The sequence below is a fragment of the Pinus tabuliformis genome, chromosome 5_2 (assembly GCF_031772625.1).
Source record: "Pinus tabuliformis cultivar Carrire ecotype Pingquan chromosome 5_2, CPIR1, whole genome shotgun sequence".
Taxonomy (NCBI): Eukaryota; Viridiplantae; Streptophyta; class Pinopsida; order Pinales; family Pinaceae; genus Pinus; species Pinus tabuliformis.
The window spans coordinates 948,151,885-948,173,037 of NC_142306.1; the positions used below are offsets into that span (position 1 = coordinate 948,151,885).

The window sequence follows — 21,153 nt, forward strand, 5'->3', positions numbered from 1 at the left end:
TTGTTAAATTCCCTTGAAAAAGCTATCGTGCAGGGTTATCTGTGAGTCTGACAAATTCAAGACCTCCAGAGCATACAGCAGTGACACTTGGGGCATTGGAAATCTCCCAAAGAAAAAATTCTGAAGCGGAAATTTCTTCCTACCGGAGGCACGTGACAAGTTGATGTAACATTTTGGAAATATAACATCATCTCGAGAAATTTCCAAGTTTAATCCGAAGCTTAATCATCTTCGGACTGCGAACAACTGACAAGCGGAAATTTTGGACATCTTTTAAATCTAAAAAGAAATTTGAAAGCAGAAGCATCTCCTGATCTAAAGAGTAAGAACCTGACCAGGAAGCACTTGATAACTTAATGGACATGGAGAAATTTGTTAACAAATCTCCAAATATATTAGGAATCGGAAGAGTTTCGATCGGGAAAGCCTCCAAACCTGACAACTCAATGGAAGCACCTGACAACTTCATGGAAATGGAGACATTTGTTAAATCACCAAAGAAAATTGAACGTGGAAGCCTCTCCAAACTAGAAGCACCTGATAAATTGATGTTGACATTTTGGAAATCTACTACCATGTTCACGTCTCTTAAATTTCCAAAAAAAATTGGAAGCGGAAGCACCTCCAAACTGGAAGCACCTAACAACCGTATGCTTACATTTTTTAAATCACCAAAAAAAATTGGATGTGGAAGCGTCTTCAAACTAGGAGCACCCGACAAGTTGATGTTGACATTTTGGAAATCTACCACCACGTAGGCATCCGTTAAATTTCCAAAAAAAATCGGTAGCACAAGCATTTCTACGCTGAAAGCACCTGACAACTTAATAGAAATGGAGACATTTGTTAAATCCCCAAAAAATTTCGGACGAGGAAGCATTTCCGAACTAGAAGCACACAGGTTGACGTTGTCATTTTGGAAATCTACCACTACATCAACCTCTGCTAAATTGCCAAAAAAAGTCGGAAGCAGAAGCGTCTCCAAACTGGAAGCCCCTGACAACTTTATCGAAACGTTTGTTAAATCTCCAAAAAAATTCATAACTGGAAGCGTCTCCAAACTAGAAACACCCTCCAAGTTGATGCTGACATTTGTTAAATTTCCAAAAAGAAGTGTCTTCAAATTGGAAAGACCCGATAAATCTATGTGGACATTTGTTAAATTTCCAAAAGGCAGCGTCTGCAAACTGGAAAGATCTGATAAATAGATGTTAATATTTGTTAAATTTTCAAAAGACTCCGGAAGCGTCTTCAACCTGGAAACACCTGACAATTCGAAATGCTGGAGATTTGTTAAATTTTCAAAAGAATTTGGAAGCGTCTCCAACATAGAAGCATCTAACAAAGTGAAGTGCTGGAGATTTGTAAAATTTCCAAAAAAATTAGGAAGCATCTCCCAACTGGAAACATCTGACAATTCGAAGTGCTGGAGATTTATTAAATCTCCGAATGAATTCGGAAGCGGCTTCAACCTAGAAGCATCTAACAGAGTGAAGTGCCGGAGATTTGTTAAAGTTCCAAAAAAGCTCGGAAACGTCTCCCAACTAGAAGCACCCGACATTTCGAAGTGCTGGAGATTTCCTAAATTTGCGAAAGAACTGGGAAGAGTCTGGAACCTGGAAGCATTTAACAGAGTGAAGTGCTGAAGATTTGCTAAATTTCCAAAAGAATTCGGAAGCGTCTCCCAACTGGAAGCACCTGACATTTCGAAGTGCCGGAGATTTGTTAAATTTCCAAAAGAATTCGGAAGCGTCATTAGACTGGAAGCCCGATTCAAATTGATGTGCTGAAGGTTTATTAGCTTTCCAAAGGACTCAGGAAGCGACACCATCTCTGAACACCTTTGCAGGGTCAAGCATTTCAATGAGTGCAGATTGCAAAATTCCTCCGGCAAGCTTTTGAGTGGGAGGATCAGACTTTCCTGACCCACAAAAATCTTTTCCAGGCGGGTCAGCTGCCCTATGGAGTTCGGAAAGCTTGAAAGAGGAGAAAATATATTTAGCTCTCGCAGCTGGAGAGGAGCCTGCAATGTTCACATTTCAAGTATAAGAAAGATTTATGAGGCTTATCATCTACAAACTGAAACGAAAGGAAATGTCCAAGAGAAATGAACCTACATAGTAGTTACTCATTGAAATGAAATGTGAAAGAAGAATACACGCACATATCTGCATACCTGAGACTTATCTTACCACAAAATTTCCAATCTGCTCCCTGCCACTTCTAGAACTCTTAAATTCTCCATTGTAACCCAAGAAGGCAAGGAAGAGTCAGGAAAATGATACCAGCGAAGCCATCTGAGAGGTACCGACGGAGCTCTCCTTAATATAGCTTTTAAATAATCACCTTCAGTGGCAACAAATTCCAAATTCATACAATTATAACGAATTTTTTTTAACAGATTCCACCTAGGGTCTTTCAGATGGGATGGGCTTGAAAACAGGAGAGAGTGTGGCACGGGAGGAACCATCGAAATTCCACGGACTTTGGTTACCACCTATTCATTCATCAAAAACTACACATTATCCACTACACAGATCTATCTTTCTGGAATAAAATAGCGCAGACTAAAGATTAGGAACTGATGAGAGAGGATTGGATGGTTGAAACACTCACAGATGAAGTTTGCGCCAACAAATCATCAATTTGAGAAAGTCGACGCGGCATTGATTCTTCTTTGGCAATAATTCTCCCCATATCTCTAATTTGATCATGCATTTTTATCTTCTCCTCACTGTCCAGCTCCAGTAGACATTTGCTCTCTAGATTTTCAAGCCCGACCACACCCCATATTCTTATTGCCGTGTCTATTTCCTCTCCTATGAAAAAACAAACAATATCTAAAAATATTTGCCGATCCTCTTCTTCGAGTGACTCGTAACTAATGCGGAGTCTGTTTTGTATTTCAGTAGGAAGTCTCTTGTGAAGTTCTTCAAGGAACTCTTCCCAGTAAGACTGTTGTCGTCCATAAACAGCCGCCCCAAAGACTTTCAAAGATAACGGCAATCCGTCACACGCCGTTACAAACCGATCTACCAGATCTGCAAACCCTTCAGGTGGATCTCCGTGATGGAAGGCGTGGCAGCAGAAGAGTTCTTTGGAGTCTGGTCTACTCAGACCCTCTAGATTATAAATTGATTCGTCTTCGACTCCTGAGATTCTGAGGACATGCCAGTCACGAGAGGTAACCAAAATCAGGCTCTGCGGGCTAAGGGAATCCTTCATTGATGAAAGCTTTTCCATCTGGTCTATGTGATCTACATCATCTAGAATTATAAGTGCATGACAAGAGGAGAGATGTTTTTTAAGTTCCCATATACCCTGGTCAGGATTCTCAATTTTGATATCCTTATGTTTCAGTTCCTGAATGAGCCTACTCTGCAAATAATTTAAGGACTTTGTCCTTGCAGTTTCTCTAACATCAGATAAAAAGACTGATTCTTTATAATGTGATCTTTTGAGGTTGAAGAATTGTTTAGCCAGAGTAGTTTTACCAAGCCCACCTGCACCCACAATGGCTGCAACCCTAGCCCCCACGGTCTTCAACTCCTGCTGCTTCGATAGGACCGTCCTTTCAAAATCTTGCAATTTCTCACCCAACCCAGTTGGATATTTTGCCACATCCAACGGTACTTTTGGAACTTTCTTCACAACGCCTTCCACGACCTTCTCCAAGAGGTCATACTCATCATCCCTGAGTAATAGTTGAGAGAACGACATAAGTAGCGAAAAAAAGGACAAGCACTAAAATGTTTTGAAAACTAAAATGTTTTGAAGAGACAGGGGAGATCCAGCTTACCCTCGCATCACGAAACCGCTTATACCCGCAACATGAGAAAGCGCATCTCTCCAACTTTGAATGGTCTCTGAGTCGTAGCGTGGTTTTTCTTTACCAGTATGAGGGTCGCGTGTTGTCTTCTCCTGCAGGTTCTGGAGAGCTTCACCGTACGCTCCGCCTTTGACCGTCCAGCGGAGCACAGGAGGCTCAACGCCGTAAAACACGGGAAGAACGGTAGACCCCGATTTTACCATGAGGACTAGCTCATTAAGGCACCACTCTGATTTTGCATAAGTAGGAGAGAATATGGCAACCTGGACTGAGGCTCCTCTAATGGCGGCTTCTAATTGAGAAGTAATGTTATATCCCTCTATCAATTCCTGGTCGTCGAGAAAGACTTGCAATCCCTGGTCACGGAGCCGACGGTAGAGACGAGTGGCGAAGGTGTGTTTACAGTCGGGGCCACGATGATTGATAAAAACATCGTAGCAGGGATAAGAGGTGGAGGCAGAAGAAGCCATCTCATTAGAAGGAGCAGGGGCGACTGTACGCTGCAACATTGGAATTGGACACTGGATAATTGCAGGGATGAAAAAAATAATACTAAGAAACGAAGGGAGGCCCGTAGAATAGATTCACTAAACACTGCAGGGGACTATACGGATTTAGTAAAGCAGCTATATATTAAAAAAGATGCTTTCAGTTTCAAGACTCCAAACGATCTGAAAACAACAATAAGCAAACGAAGCCCTGGTGGTAGAATATATTCGCTGAAAACTGCAAGCTATCATGCGCATTTGATGAAAGCAGACTTTGCCATGACACAAACGCTATTCATACGCCTATGTTGTATGATATTCCAAATTAACTAATAAACGCTTCTCAAATTACTTTCGCCCTTTCGTTTTGTTGGGGACCATACTCCACCGACACCATCCAGTCCAGTCACATCGTGGGCCATGACTTTCAACATATTTTCCCAAATGGTATTTCAAAGTAAGCACTCAACGTTTCGCACATTCATTGTGATATGATGTGTTGTCAAGCTTTACCGTTGAGTCGGTGGTGGTGGACCCAGGCGTGGATTTCTGTGGAATGTTTTTCTATTTATTTTGTGGAATTCCATGGTTTTTTTAGCCACCTCCAAAGTGATTCTCACAAAAAATTTTGAACCGGTTTTGATGCTTAAATATTATTCAAGTTATAATAATTATTTTTTGAACCGTTTTAGATGCTTAAATATTATTTAAGTTATAATAATTATTTTTTTAATTGGCTAAAACAGAGGAGGCCAAAGACCACTTTGTCAAATTTAAGGATTTGTAGAATCTTTGTCAGAATTTGTTTCATATCCGTGACTGGTTTTTTTTTCTCATATGATTTAGATATTTTTCTTTGCTTCTAAGTAATTAGTTCATCCTTTTTCAATTATTCTTTACTTTTGTTTTTCTGTAATATTTTATTTTTTTAAACGTGATTTTGCATAATTTTAAATAAAAGAGGGAAGCAATTAGTTGTTCACCTTTTTTCAATTGCTCTTTACTTCTGTTTTATCTGTGTAATTGTTCTCCACTCTTCCTTTCTTTTTACATGTATATGTTTTGATTTTGCATAATTTTAAATAATGTAATTGTTCTCCACTCTTCCTTTATTTTTACATGTATATGTTTTGATTTTGCATAATAATAAAAATACTGATGTGAATGTGTAATTTTTGTAAAATTAAAGATAAGTTTATAATTCAATATAATTTGAACCAAATAAGAAAGGGACACTTCTTGATAATTTTTTTTTTTAAATCTAAGATAATCGGTAACTGGTGAGAGTTATCCTGAATAGACCAGTTAGATTTGAAACTCGTGACAATTTTAGTCAACGTTGAACCAAATAAGAGAAGGACACCAGTGAAAGTTTTAGTCAACGCTGGCAACCTTATTGAATGCTCTCCATTCTATGGCAGGCAAAACAGCCCTTGATCACATGCACTGGTAACAAGAAACTGTTTTTATTAACCACTTGATAATGTTGATGGCTTAGTCTCATTTTCGGTTAATTTCTTAATTTAATTCAATCTACAACACTTTTGAGTATCAATTAATTAACCGGTTACATTTTTAATCCCTTCCATGTTATATAACTTCAAAAAATTTAACATTGAGTAACTTACATTTTTTATTTTTTCGATGCTATTTTGTTAGACCAATGTTTTTAATGTGTGTATAACTTTAAAAATTTTCACATTCTGTAACTTACACTGAACGAAAAATGACAAATGACTAGACCTGCAAAATAAATTTAAAATTTCTAAGATATATATTCTCATTATTTTGGTGAATATTAAAATGATTAGTTCAACAACTTATTCATTAAATTAGAATAAAGTAATAATAAACCACACAGAAAATTTATAAATTAATAAACCTTAAGATTGTTTTTTCCTTTAGTTGCCTACCATCACCTAACGAGGCACAACCACCCTAAAACAATATGATGGGTTATGCGAAACGACCACCCTAAAGGATTCCGCCACACACTCACATCGTGGAGTATGGCTTTCAACGTATTTTGGCTTAATGATATTCCTAAATAATCACTCTACGTTTGGCGCTTTCCGTGTGATGTGATGTTTAGGCATTTGTCGGTAATAGTGGTGAAGACGTGTATTGCCGTTCATTTTTATTTCCCAATTCACTACTCACTTTGGCCAGCATTAGAGGCGGATCACATTATTAAATTCACCGCTTTTCATAGATTTTATGGATTTATATTTTTTAAAATGCGGTAGTTTATTTAAAAAATTAAATAGTTTTTTAGTGGTAATGTGAGAGTACAATATTTTCAGTAATTTGATTTTTTAATGTTTAAAATGTTTTTTAAAATAAATAAATGGATTTAGTACTTGGAAAAAAAAATCAAAAATCCAAAATTTACATGTTAAAGAATTTAAATTTATGATTAAAAAAAATCTCAATTTTAAACAAAATTGACTTGAAAATATTTGGAAAATGGTCATTTCATCTATTAGTTAGACTATGAGTTTTTAAATTTATTTATAACTAAAATAAATGACATTGTATAATTTTCAAGAACATAAAGGAATTTAATAAATTAATTATCATTATTATTTTTGCAAAATTCATTGTTACTAATTTTTTTACTAAAATATTTTTGCATATTTTCTATTATTTCACATTAATTATCTGCACTTTTCATTTTTTACAAATATTTAGTTGGATTTATTTGATATATGATTGGTTGATAAAATCAAACTCTTATTGTTGGAGCATAGAGTGATGACAATGTTTTTGGGTTTGATGAGTGAATTGGTTGGTGGACTACCCCATGCTCTGCATATAAGGGTTTCAGTGACAAACTCAAGCTAAATTCACACAGTTAGAGCTCTTCAAATTCTCGGAATTTGTCATTGTAGTTGTCTTGAGGTCATTTTGACATCTCCTTATTCGAAAGAGCACTTGTGTGCAATTTTAGTGTCTCATATTCATTTGTTTATCAACACAATGCATTTGTGTTTAACATTTTTGAAGCTTGTTTACCATAAATTCTCTCTACATAGCACAAGTAGGTCATCATCACGGTTCAAGTAATGAGCTAATAATAAATGCTTTCATTTTACCTATTTTTGTCAATTTGTTGGAACTGTGAAACCTTTCAAATTCTTTTAGAAACTATGTGACTCAGCAATGTCATCACCATTCATTTTCTTCTTGACAACTAGTTGGAATAGCAATGCCTTTAAATTTCACAAAGAATGACGTTTGTGTATCTATTTTGTTGTTTTTCATGGCTATTTGAAATTAGTTAGGACTTTGGAATATTAAAATCAACTATATATAACTTAAACTAGTAATTTTGGAGCTAGATGAGATGGTTGAACCCTACTACTTTCGAATATAGTGTTATCTATTGTTAAGAAAATGAGGTCTCTACTTTTAACATTTTTCATACATAACTAGTTAGAATGTCTAGGTCTTTTCAAATTTAAAATTAATATTTGTGACCCAAAAATGTTGTTTTGTTATTTTCTTACAAAGAACTAATTGGAGTTGTTAGATCCATTAGTACTTACATAATGTAATACATTTGATCAATAAACAAGATTTTGTGTCATTTTAACTATTAGTTTGATTGGTAAGGTCTTTTGTATGTCATCTACCTCCAATTACAATTGAATATGTCGGAAACATAATCATCTTCGATTATTTATTCCTAGCTCACTCACTTGAATAGAAAGTGAAAAGCCTCAAGTGAAGGTCAATAGTCATAGGAGTCCAAGAAACCTTGGAAGATGGAAACCAATGGTTGGGAAGATGTGTATTAATGTGTATATCATGTGAATACTATGCATCTCACATTTATCCTAAATCTTCTCTCTATTTCTGTGAGTGTTCAAGAGAACAAAGCCCGCAATTTCTCACTTTTTTCTCAAACATTAGTTGAAGGATCCCTTTGTTTCACTAAATAATATGTGATAAAAGCCAAAATATTGTTTTCCATTTCCTCTAACAACTATTTGGGGTTTTAGTTTATAAATACTCAAGGTTTAAACATAAGTGTGAACAATCTATCATCCATTCGTTTATCAACAACTAGTTGGCATGGACAAGCCTCTTGAATGTTCATAATTTAGTTTGTGTGATAAAGTGTGGGAAGATTATATTTTCTCTGAATAACTACCTAAAGTGGCTTAGCCCTATAAAAAGTAATATGTATGATGTTGTAAGGCTAGTTACTGTTAGTTTTTTCTAGTTTTAACAAAGAGGCCAAGTGGTAGGCCATTTGCATATCACAAAGTTATGAGTGTGATCAAACAAAGCTAGTGTTCCCCTATTTCATCTCAAAAAGGGGATCTCAAACCTCAATTGGGCCTCCAATACTCTGTAAGCTTAAATTATTCTTATTTTTATTAATATTATTATGACCTTTGAATTTTCTAGACTACTCTCGCCACCCAAAAAAACAGCTAGTTTTACCGAACTTATTGATAGGTAATTGAAGTGGAAAAGCACTTTGAAGTTTGGAAAAAGTAATATATGTGATCAGCTATGATTCCCTTCTTTATTTTATTTTGGGAAGTTTTTAAGGTTATGTCGCTAGATATTTTTCATACTTAAGTACAAACATTTATGTTTGGAGTAACATACGATGTCATATTCTCTTGCCTGAGTTACAAAAGATCTTCTTGAGACACCTTTCCCTTAATTTCTTGCCTTGAAATTTTTTCTCATAACACAATTTTGAGTTCTTTAAAGTCAAGTTCATTTCATTGTCTTGAATACTACAGAACATGGGGAATCATCTCTCTTGGTGGCATATATTTGGCAATTGTATACGTTACGAATTCTTATTAGATTACACGAATTTGTGTTGGGGAAATGATACATCACTATCCTTAATATATTTTTTTATTTTTTCTTGAAGCTCACTCTCGAATTTCCCACAAATTAACTATATTCTCTAACAAGTATCTTCCCCTCACAAAGCTAGTTTTCTATTTACCTAAAATAATATCATACATTTTAGTCATTACAAATAATTCGTAGGGACATTGAGTAGCTTTATAGGCATCTAGTTAGAAACAAATACCATGTATTTTTCTTCAAGAATTAAGTTGAAATCCTCATTAAAATAAACTTTCTTGATTCAGTATAATATTCAAAATAATTTATGAACTTCTACTAGCCTTGAGGGTTACCTCAAGTTGATCCATTGTTGTTAAAGCACCTTTGTTACTGATAGGTCACGGGTTTAATTCTCTCGACACTCTCAAGGTGAAGTTCACTAGTTGAGACAACTAGAGGTGATCCCTTTGGATGGATCTACCTAATACAAATATTCCATGGATGTAGCAACCACTAATCTTTGGGGTCTTTGAACCACATTATAAATATATGAACTTCTACTAGCATATTGTTCTCTTGTTTTTCAGAAACACTATAATGTGGGGGATTGAGAGATGAATTTTCAAAACAATCCCCTTGATAAGGATGGGAGATGGGAAAATTTTAAGAAAAATAATATTTGAGAGTGATAACTCCTACACATACCTCATAAATGACCATTTAATTATGGTATGAGGACTTTGTCTCTTTCTAATACGAAATGATGACAAGTTAAAGAAAACTAATTTGGGAAACAATTGCAACAAGATTCACTACACTCAACCTTACCACTCTATTGGAAAAGGAAAAACAGGTTCAAGTAAAGGGTTTTGCTTAAAAGTTTGGGAGATCAAGTGAAAGTTCAATTTCAACAATTCAATCTCAAGTATACTTAGAGTATAAATTATAAAAACTATGAACAAAAAGTCAAGTGCAAGTTCAATTCAAACATTTAAATCTCAAGATTATTTAGAGTAGAAATTATAGAACATGATCATTGGCAAGATATTGGTATCTTGAATTCTTCCTGAATTAAGTGAAATGTATTAGCTCTGTTGTAGAGGTTGTAGCATACTTTAATTTGTTAACACTCAAATTTAGAAGCACCAAAACAAAATAGAGAGGAATTTTTCCATAAGGTTATTTGGTTGTCGATGTAAGCATGCTTAAGCTTTAAAATACTCCATGAGAACTATTTATTCCCACCATATGTGATTGTAACATAAGTTAACATTCATGGATCAACATTATGAGTTTTCCAAAGAAGATATTGTTATGGAAGTTATTTAATGATTAACCTTAACAATTTCTATGATTAAAAAAAAAACACTAATGAATGAGTCCCAATGCACACAAAAAAGCTAATGTCGTCTTGGGAATCATGAGTGGTACTACATTGGATTTTGTGGGCACAATTGTTCTTGGAGGTAATGAAACACCATATTATTTTGCTTCTTTTTGGTTGTGTTTATGTCAATCCAATTTTTCTACGACCTAAATCCAATTTTGGTTGTGTTAGATTTTGACGGCCTGAATCCAATGCAAATTGATCGCTCAAAACCAATATTATATGCTCTCGATATCGCGTTCTAATGATTTTCCCAAACAGGTAAAAGAATTTGCAGGTTGGTTGCAGGACTGGTCACTGGGCAGTCTGTACGTTGAATGGGCAAGTTGACTGTGTAAGCTAACTGTACAATTTGGGCCAATGGAAGGCTGCCAAGTGGCCTCTTTATATTGGTTCAAATCTGCTGTGTTTTGGTTGGTGGTTGAGTTTTTATTTCGGCCAATGGTGGGATACCGCATGGCCCAATCATGCGCTGCCACCTAGCACTCCGGGGTCAACAAAATTTGGTTAAACGCCAAATTTCTACTGACTAGATTCGAACTCAAGACCTCTAAACTAGCATGGCAGTGATTTTCCAATCACGTTGCAGGTGTTACTTGATATACCTAGTGGTGCATTTATATTTAAATGGTAAGCGTTAATGTATTGGAGGCTGGGTCTGGAGCTAAGCCCTAGCCCCCGGTCACCTTACTGCCATGGGACCGCAGGCAGCATGAGCCGAGGACTTGGGCTTAGCCCCAGCCCAAGGCTTCGGATACCATAACATCTACCCACCAGAACAGAGCGCGACTATAGTGGGAGGCTAGCGGATAAGCCCATCCCATGATCACCATGATGCCATGGAACCATGACAGACCACATCGGAGAGCTCAACAGTGACATGTGCAGAAGAATGGGGATAAGCCCCAGGTTTTATGGTGGGCATGGAACCATTGTCGAAGAGTCAAGGGCATATGCCTATGGGTACGAGCGGTTAGCCCCAACCCCCAGGTGCATGGCCCCATGTGGCCCAATTTTTCCACCTACAAGCCTCATTGGGCATTTAAATGAGGCAACAAAATGCACCCAATTCGATGTGAATCTTGCTGGCGCTGGGCGAAATTGTCGCTTGGTGGTTCCGAAAAAGGCGGATTTGTAGAATGGTTAGCAGATTATTGCAGTTTGTAGAGTAGTATAGGGAAAACTTCTAGAGAGCATAACTTATTTAGTTTTTGGCCAAATTGAGCCCAACAAGAGCCCAGTTGGGGGTTATTTACTATTATGAAGCCATTGGAGACATAATTTTTACATTATGAGCATTGTAAATCCATGTAAACAAAAATTTGAGCACTTAATGAAAGAGGTCCAACATTGGAAGCTGGACCAGGAGAGGGGTTAACTCCTTTATCATTTTTTTTGTTATGTGTTTCTGATATGGTATATTTGTCTCTGTTTTATGATGTTAACTAAGTTTTAAAACCATTATTTTATGTGTTTTGCAAAGTGATCCATTAACTAAAATACATAAAATTTTACTTGCAAATTTTTCCATCACCTTCAAGTTTTCATTACAGATCATCAAAGCACCATTTGTATGCATAATTTATTCTATATTAATTTCATTGCATCCCTAAACCACATCAAGTGGTATTAGAGATGAACTTATAGCTTTGCAAAAGGAAGAGAAGAAAATAGTATGTCAAACTCTTGGGAAGGAGGAAAGTGTAACTTCTGTTTTTGGGAAAGATTGTGCATGTTGTAAAGAAATTTTGATGGTGGATGTTATGCTAAAAATTAGATGCTAGGAAAGTAATCTTTGTTGAAAATAGTATTAATAATGCATTAGTTCATGCATAGTAAATGAAGTGAGAATTCTAGGACAACATGAATAAGAATTCCACTTAACAAAATAAATAAAATATATTGTAGATATAGAGATCAAAGATATGGGAAGTCATAGAAATTAAGAATCTAAAAAGTTGAGAAGGAGAATTAAGGAATTGAAAATAAATCATGTCCATAATGTTGGAGAGGAATCAAGAATATAACTTGAAAGAAAGGAAAGACAAAATGACTAGGAAAGAGACCCTAGTGTGTAGTTGCACAAACTTCTAAAAAGACAGAGTCACTGTATAGAACTAAGAAATTGAATTGGAATAGAAACTTAGCGATTGAAAATCTAATTAAAATGGAGAATTAGAAAAGGATTTTGAATATTAAAAAGTCGAATACCCTCATGAGGTGATGTCTGTTGCCACCAATTTCAAAGGAGCACGCTGTGTTATGGTGAGATTTTGTACAATAATATAGTGTATAATAGTATGGACAAGATTAAGACGTGGGAAAAAATGGGAAGTAACATGAAAGTGAAATCCTTACATGTGAATTATTAATAACTTATGTACAAAAATGATGGGGATTTGAGGTGAAAGGGAGAAATTAATCTGAGGGAACATAGAGGAGTGACCATGCATAAAGGGGCCCAAATTCCAAATAATTGCAAGCAGTGCTAACGGCCTAAGTTTTTTTTACTCAAGATGAAATTAAATTATATTATGTTCATACTCTAGATAAAGCATACCAAATTGCTCTTGATATTGACGAAAAGTTGAGTAGACGGAAACAAAGTACTAGAGGAAGAAAAAGGCAATGCAAAGGTAAAGAGAGATTTGGATGAAGTTAGAAAAAATGTAAGAAATGAATATGAATCAAGTGGTTACACTAAGAAATTTATGGAAAGATACAATTGTGGTAAACTAAAGCATAAGATGGTAGAATGTGCTGAGAATCAAAATGATGGGAAAGGGATGAATGCAAAATGGAAAGTACAAGTTAAGTGTCGTGATCTCATTATTAGCGAAGGAAGTATTAAATTGCTAGTGCATAAAAAGGAAATAAAGGATTTAACATGGAAATGTGCACTCCATCCTATGTGATAAAGGATTTAACATTGAAATGTACACTCTATCCTAGTGCATATAGAATTTCATTACTAGAAAAGGGACATTAGGTTACTATTCTTCCATAGTATTTGTTAAATTTTGAAATAGGAGATTATCAAGACCATGTTTTCTATGATATTGCTGCCATGGGTAGCTATTATGTATTACTTGGTAGACCTTGGTTGTATGACATGGAACTTTCTAATGATGGGATGGAAGTTCTTATTAGTTTTGAGAAAGAGGAAAGAAGTTGTTGGTTACACTAAATGACAAAACAAAATGTTGGAGATAGAAACAATAACAAGATCATGGTTTGTTTAGTGAAAGACTTTTCATAAAGAATAAACAATTCATAATTGTTTCTTTGATTTTTTTCCTCAAAGATGGCTTAAGAAGGAAAGAAGAAAGTGATAGTAAGATATTGAAGAAATATATGAGGACATCATCATAAGTGATAAACCAATTAGGGTACCTTATGTCGTTTGGATATTGGGAAATAATGAAGAAAAGAAACTAAACACATTCAGTTATACATTGACCAAGAAAAGAAACTGAATTCAAACACATGCAAATAGACACACAGGATTTACGTGGTAAAACCTTGACAGGGTGTCAAGGAAACATCCACGGGGCAAGGGATTGGAATCTCTATTAACAATGATTCTCCATGATTACATTTCTCGGGCATTCACTAGTTTTATACCATCCACCTCCGTTACATAACTAACATTTCGGTATAGAACTGACTAGTTACATTTTACCCAAAATTACATAATTCGTTGTCAAACTAACAAACTCCACCTTGACAACAATTTTCCTAATCCCTTGCCCATGCCCATTCATCATCTTTTCTGCAAGCCAAGAGAAGCTAAACACCACCGCAGCTTCTCTACTGTAACTGGCTTTGTGAATATGTCTGCACAATTCTCTCGCGTATGGACCTTTTGAAGAGCTACTTTTCCGCCATCGATCACATGTCTCAGAAAATGATACCTTACATCAATGTGCTTGGTTCTGCTGTGATAAGCAGGATTTGTAGCCAAGTGAATAGCACTTTGACTGTCACAAAGTACATTCACTTTCTCTTGCATCCTTCCAATCTCATCCCACAAGCCCTTTAACCAGATTGCTTCTTTACTGGCATCTGAAGTAGCTATATATTCAGCTTCGGTAGTGGACAACGCAACTGATTCTTGAAGCTTTGACATCCAACTAATTGCTCCACCTGCAAGAGTAAAGACATAACCTGTAGTAGATCTTCTTTTGTCCAAATCACCTGCATAGTCAGCATCTACATATCTGCAGACTGATCCTTCACTACCATTAAAGACAATGCAATGGTCACTTGTGCCTCTTAGATATCGAAGCACCCATTTCACTGCTTGCCAATGTTGTTTACCTAGATTTGCCATGAACATGCTGACAACTCCAACTGCATGTGAAATGTCAGGTCTTGTAGATATCATCGCATACATTAAGTTGCCTACAACATTTGCATATGGTACATGAGACATATATTGCTTTTCTTCATCAGCTCTAGGACTCAAAACTGAAGAAAGCTTAAAATGGGAAGCTAGTGGAACATTAAAAAGTTTCACATTGTTCATAGAGAACTTTTCAAGTACTTTCTCCACATACTTCTGCTGTGATAACCAAAGCTTACCATTTTTCCTGTCTCTGTGTATCTCCATGCCCAAGATATGTTTTGTTCTCCAATATCCTTCATATCAAATGTCCTAGAGAGTTGAGCCTTTAACCTGTTGATCTCTTCCATGCTTTTGCTTGCAATAAGCATATCGTCAACATACAAAGCTAAGATAATGAATATGCCATTGAAACTTTTGAAGTATACACAATGATCATACTCACTTCTTATAAAGTTCTGGCTCACCATGAAGGAATCAAACTTCTTGTACCATTGTCTGGGAGACTGCCTCAGACCATACAATGATTTCCTGAGCTTGCAAACTAATCTTCTGCTGCGACCTTGTACAAAACCTTCTGGTTGTTCCATATATATCTCTTCATTCAAATCACCATGTAGAAAAGTTGTTTTAACATCTAACTGTTCTAACTCAAGATTAAGTAACGCAGTTAGTGCCAACACAGTACGAATAGAAACAAGTTTTACAACTGGAGAAAAAATCTCATGAAAGTCTATACCTTCAACCTGAGAATACCCTTTTGCTACCAGTCTCGCCTTATACCTTTCGATACTTCCATCAACTTTCCGTTTCAACTTGAAGACCCATTTACATCCAACAACACTTCTCCCTTCAAGAAGCTCTACAAGATCCCAGGTATTGTTCTTGGCTAAGGAGTCCATTTCTTCTTCCATAGTCGTTTTCCATTTTTCGCTATCTGTATCATCTACTGCTTCCTGATAACAAGAAGGTTCCCCATCTTCAGTAATCAAAGCAAAAGATGAAGCAGAATCTTCATACCTTTTGGGAGTTTTCCTTTCCCTTGTAGACCTTCTTAGAGCGACTGGTTGCTGAACTGGTTCAGAAACTTGCACTAGTTCAGAAGCTTCAACGGCTTCCTTTGTGTCTTCAACACCTTTTTCTCCAGAAGTCTCTCCTTCCTTTCGACTGTCACTGAAAGGTCTAGCCTCCAACTGAACTCGTTGATTTGGTGATACCTGTTCTTGTTCAATTCTTTCAACATTTTATTTTAAAAGAGAGGATTCATTTAATGTTACATCTCTACTAATGACTATCTTCCGCAATGTAGGATCCCACAACCTATATCCTTTCACTGCAGAGTCATACCCAACAAAGACATAACATTTCAACTTTGGATCTAATTTTGAACGTTGATTTTTCGGAATAGGAGAATAAGCATCACAGCCAAATATCCTCAAACGTGAATAGTCACAAGACTGACCTGTCCAAACTTATTCAGGAATTTTACAATCAATTGCTACTGAAGGTGATCTATTAACCACATAACAAGCAGTAGATACTGCTTATGCCCACAACTCCTTTTGCAAGTTAGCATTGCTGATCATACTTCTAGCTCTTTCCATAAGAGTCTGATTCATACGCTCAGCAACACCATTTTGCTGAGGAGTATAAACAACAGTTTTGTGTCTAATAATTCCCTCATCCTTACAGTATTGTTTAAATTCAACTGAAGTGAACTCACCACCATTGTCAGTTCTTAAACATTTAATAGATTTGCTTGTTCTTTTCTCTACCATTGCTTTAAATTGTTTAAAGACATTGAATACATCAGCTTTCTTTTTTAGCATAAAGACCCAAACTTTATGGGAGAAATCATCAATAAATGTTAAAAAATATAGAGCACCTCCATATGACACAACAGGGGATGGTCCCCACAAATCAGAATGAATATAGTCTAAAACATCTTTACTATTATGATTTCCAACTTTAAATCTTTGTTTACACTGTTTTCCATACACACAATGTTTACAGAAATCTAACTTCAAGGATTTCAGATCGGGAAGACATTTACGTTTCATCAGTATCTGAAGACCTTTCTCGCTCATATGACCCAATCGTTGATGCCATAGATGAGTACCTGCTTATTCCTTTTTTGGCGCAATCGCTGCTTCACTGCCCTGAGTACTTCCTTTTAACCTGTAAATATTTCCGACCTTTTCTGCTTTCATAACCACAAGGGCTCCTTTAAAGACTTTCAAGACACCATCCTAACCTATAAACTTATAACCATCTGAATCCAACACTCCCAAAGAAATCAAATTTTTCTTCAAATCAGGTACATGTCTAACACTAGTTAATGTTCTAACTGTGTTATCATACATCTTAATCCTGATATCTCCCATCCCAACAGTCTGACATGACACATTGTTACCCATAAACACAGAACTACCGTTTACATTTTTATATGAAGTAAACCAATTTCTATGTGGGCACATGTGATGCGAAGCACCAGAGTCTAATAGCCATCTATCTAAACCCTGAGAGACATTACATTCAGGTGAAGTTTCATCTATCATACATAATTCTTCAGCAGATAAAACTTCGTCTATCATACCTGAATCGACCTGATTCGCTTCCTTCTTTTGGTTTTCAGATTCCTTTCGTTTCCAACAGTCTTTCTTCAAGTGTCCAATTTTATTGCAGTTCCAACATTTTGCCTTACACTTCTTTCCCTTCGATTTCGATCTGGAAGACCCCCTTGGTTTTTCTCCTCTTTCCTTTGAGCATCCTCTAGCTACCATGGCTTCTGATGTAGCTGTTTCAATACTGGATTTCTTTCATACTTCTTCAGTCAGGAGAGCTCCCACAACTGATTCAAACTTCGAAGAATCAACAGTGCTCAAGCTGATTGAAGTTACAAAGTGATCCCATGATTCAGGGAGAGAACACAGCAAGGTTATGGCTTTATCTTCTTCCTGTATTTTAACTTCCATATTTGTTAATTGACATATAAGTGTATTAAAAACATTCAAATGTTCTGCAACGTTTGAACCTTCTTTCATTCGAAGACTGTATAACTGTCTTTTCAAATAAATTCTGTTGGTTAATGACTTTGTCATATAGAGTTTTTCCAGTTTTCCCCACAATCCTAAAGCTGTAGTCTCTTCAACAATATTGAAGAGAACTTCATCTACCAGGCATAACCGGATGGTACTGAGAGCTCGTGCATCCAAGTCCTCCCAGTCTGAAGTAGTCATTGTTGCAGGTTTCTTAGTTGCCCCATCCAATGCCTTGTGTAACCCTTGTTGCACAAGCAGATCCCTAACCTTCAGTTTCCAAAGAGCAAAATTGCTCTTTCCGGTGAATTTCTCCACCTAAAATTTCGCATTCGACATCTTGGCCATTTTTCCTCCTTCCTAGGGTTTCAGTCTTTCTAGGGTTTATATATATTTTTTGTTTGTCTTTCTAAAAAAAAAAAATTTTTTTTTTAAAAAAAATAAATAATTCCCCAATTCAACATATTTTTATTTCAAATCCTTTGTTTCCTTTCACCAATTTAATGGAAGAAACCCTTTGTTTTTCCTTCAATTTAAATGAAATCTTTCCTTCAATTTACTCACATCCACCCTTTATTTTCAGAATCTAAAAGCCTTTATTTTCACAACTTTCTGAAGAAAAAAAATCTTGAGACAAAATTTCTTTCAAAAAATACCCAGATTCAACAACAACTTGATTTAGCCTGCAGAACCTCGGGCCTCTCCACTCCACATAGGTTCCTCTTCTGGTGACTCGGCCTGCCTTCAATGGCTCTGGCATGCAAGAACTCTTGAACAGCTTTCCTTCACGCAGAGAGCCCGCACCTTCACGCAGCAGAATCTCCCTTCAGAGAATAGACACAGATCCTTTGCTCCAGCACGCAGAGACACGCTCTAATACGCAGCAAAAAACGCGCTCTGGTCTCCTCCTTGCAAACCGTTACAGGGCCTCCACGTAGGTTCGACACGCTTTAATACGCAGCAAAAAACTCGCTTTGGTCTCCTCCTTGCAAATCGTTACAGGGCCTCCACGTAGGTTCTGGGACTGTAGTGGCAGCACACGCAAAGATGGTTGTCACCAGCGTCTCCTCCTTGCCTTCACAGAGGCAGTTCACGCAGGACCAGGCAGTTCACGCAGGACACAGGAATAGTGCTTTCTCTTTACGCAGGTATGGCACTTCCACGCACGCAGCAGCACTTCCTCTTCATGTCAGCCTCTGGCACTTCCACGCAGGCAACAGCTCTTCCTCTTCACGTCAGCGTCTGGCACTTCCACGCAGGGCACTTACAGCTCCATCTCCTCCTTGTCACGCCACTCCTCCTTGTAAACCGTTCCACGCAGATACCACCCTCCTCTTGACGGCAGTCATCCCTCCTCAACTTAACTCACGCTCTGATACCATTTGTCGTTTGAATATGGGAAATAATGAAGAAAAGAAACTAAACACATTCAGTTATATATTGACCAAGAAAAGAAACTGAATTCAAACACAAGCAAATAGACACATAGGATTTACGTGGTAAAACCTCGACAGGGTGTCAAGGAAACATCCACCGGGCAAGGGATTGGAATCTCTATTAACAATGATTCTCCATGATTACATTTCTCGGGCATTCACTAGTTTTATACCAGCCACCTCCGTTACATAACTAACATTTTGGTATAGAACTGACTAGTTACATTTTACCCAAAATTACATAATTCGTTGTGAAACTAACACCTTAAGGGACATTTTACATGAGATTGAGCATTCTTAACAAATTTCCATATAAAATGACACCACTAGAAATTTAAGAAGTTAATAGACAACTTCATGATTTGCTAGATATATACCTAATAAGATAAAGTTCAGGGCTTTGTGATGTACATGTATTACTAGCACTAAAAAGGGTTGAAAATAAGAGTGTGTGTGAAGTATACAATTACAAATGAGATGATTGTTTGAGTAGAGCAAGATATATTAATAATAATGTGAGGAGTGGGTTAAGGGAATAAATGGAAGAAAACATTACAGGAAAGGTTGGCTGTAGAAATGGCTACTTATGTTATTTGATATTATTTCAAAAATATATTTGATATCTTCAGTAGGTTAATAAATAAGGCAATAAAACCATTTTTAGGTAAATAAGTAAAAAATGGCAGATCCAAAAACTCTCATTTTTGAAAGTTGAAAATAAAAAGCATCATTTTAAGATTTTTAGATAAATTTGTAGTTGTTTAAACTAATGAAATAAATTGATTTGAGGAGTGGATTTCATCCTATTAGGATTAGAAGGGAATTAGGATTAGAACGGAATAAATGGAAGACAACATTCAAGGAAAAGTTGGTTGTTGAAAGGATTTTTTATATTATTTGATTTGAATTGAAATATATATTTGATATTTTCATTAGGTTAATGAATAATGCAACAAAACTATTTTTAGATAAATACTTGGTATTTTTATTAAATTGATGATAATAACTGATGTAATAAAACTATTTTTAGGTTGATGATGACTCATGTAATAAAATTGTTTTTAGATAATATGTAGTTGTTTAAACTAATGATATATTGTTGTAATAAAATTATTTTTAGATATTGTGTAGTAATTTAAACTAATGTTATATTGTTGTAATAAAATTATTTTTAGATAATGTGTAGTTGTTTAAAGTGATGAGATATTATTTTTAGATAATGTGTAGTTGTTTAAAGTGATGCGATTTTGCTGTAATAAAACTAATCTTAGATAATGTGTACTTGTTTAAACAGATGATATTACGTTTTTAAGTATTTGCAACCAGTATTAAAGATAATAGACCATTAGTAGAACATGGTTGATTAGAAAACTGTCATTTAAAAAATTGAAAATAGCCAACAATTTTAACCTATCAACCATAGCGATCTCGTAAACCTTTTGCTTGAATAAACGGCATCCCAGAACACATCTGTAGAGACATGGGAAGAACCCATCTGTAGAGAAAATTGAAGGGAGAAAGGTCATCACACGGCCCAGCCCTATCAATCTCGTTCCACAACATGCTATTCCAGATGTCTCAAACTTCAATCCTGATGTCTCGCCAATCAATGTACAACGGATAAGGTATCGCGTACTGTGTTTTCAATGTCAATTAAAACGGGTCACACTCTAAAACAATATACCATTTTCCAGGTAGGGCTACACTCTGAAACAAGATACCGAATTTTTCAGGTTTGTATACGATAGCAGAAAACACGTAGTAGATATCCCCTAAACAAAGCTTGAGATCAAAGAGGATGCATCAAAC

General features: G+C 36.1%; 1 protein-coding gene across 2 annotated transcripts; it reads right to left on the bottom strand.

The window, feature by feature from the left end:
- Nucleotides 1–1,885: 1,885 nt before the first annotated feature.
- LOC149162398 (TMV resistance protein N-like) lies at nt 1,886–4,626 on the bottom strand. Of its 2 annotated transcripts, none has more exons than XM_089437247.1 (4): nt 3,800–4,626; nt 2,617–3,694; nt 2,177–2,497; nt 1,886–2,023 (listed from the first exon to the last, which is right to left on the bottom strand). In XM_089437247.1, the coding sequence occupies exons 1-3, from the start codon at nt 4,336–4,338 to the stop codon at nt 2,189–2,191; spliced, it is 1,926 nt and encodes a 641-aa protein (XP_089293373.1). In that variant the 5' UTR covers nt 4,339–4,626; the 3' UTR covers nt 1,886–2,023; nt 2,177–2,188. The 2 variants fall into 2 exon arrangements, with proteins under 2 accessions (XP_089293373.1, XP_089293374.1); XM_089437248.1 differs by lacking the exon at nt 1,886–2,023 and having other exon boundaries at nt 2,360–2,497; nt 2,617–2,699; nt 2,731–3,694.
- Between the last annotated feature and the right edge of the window lie 16,527 nt (nt 4,627–21,153).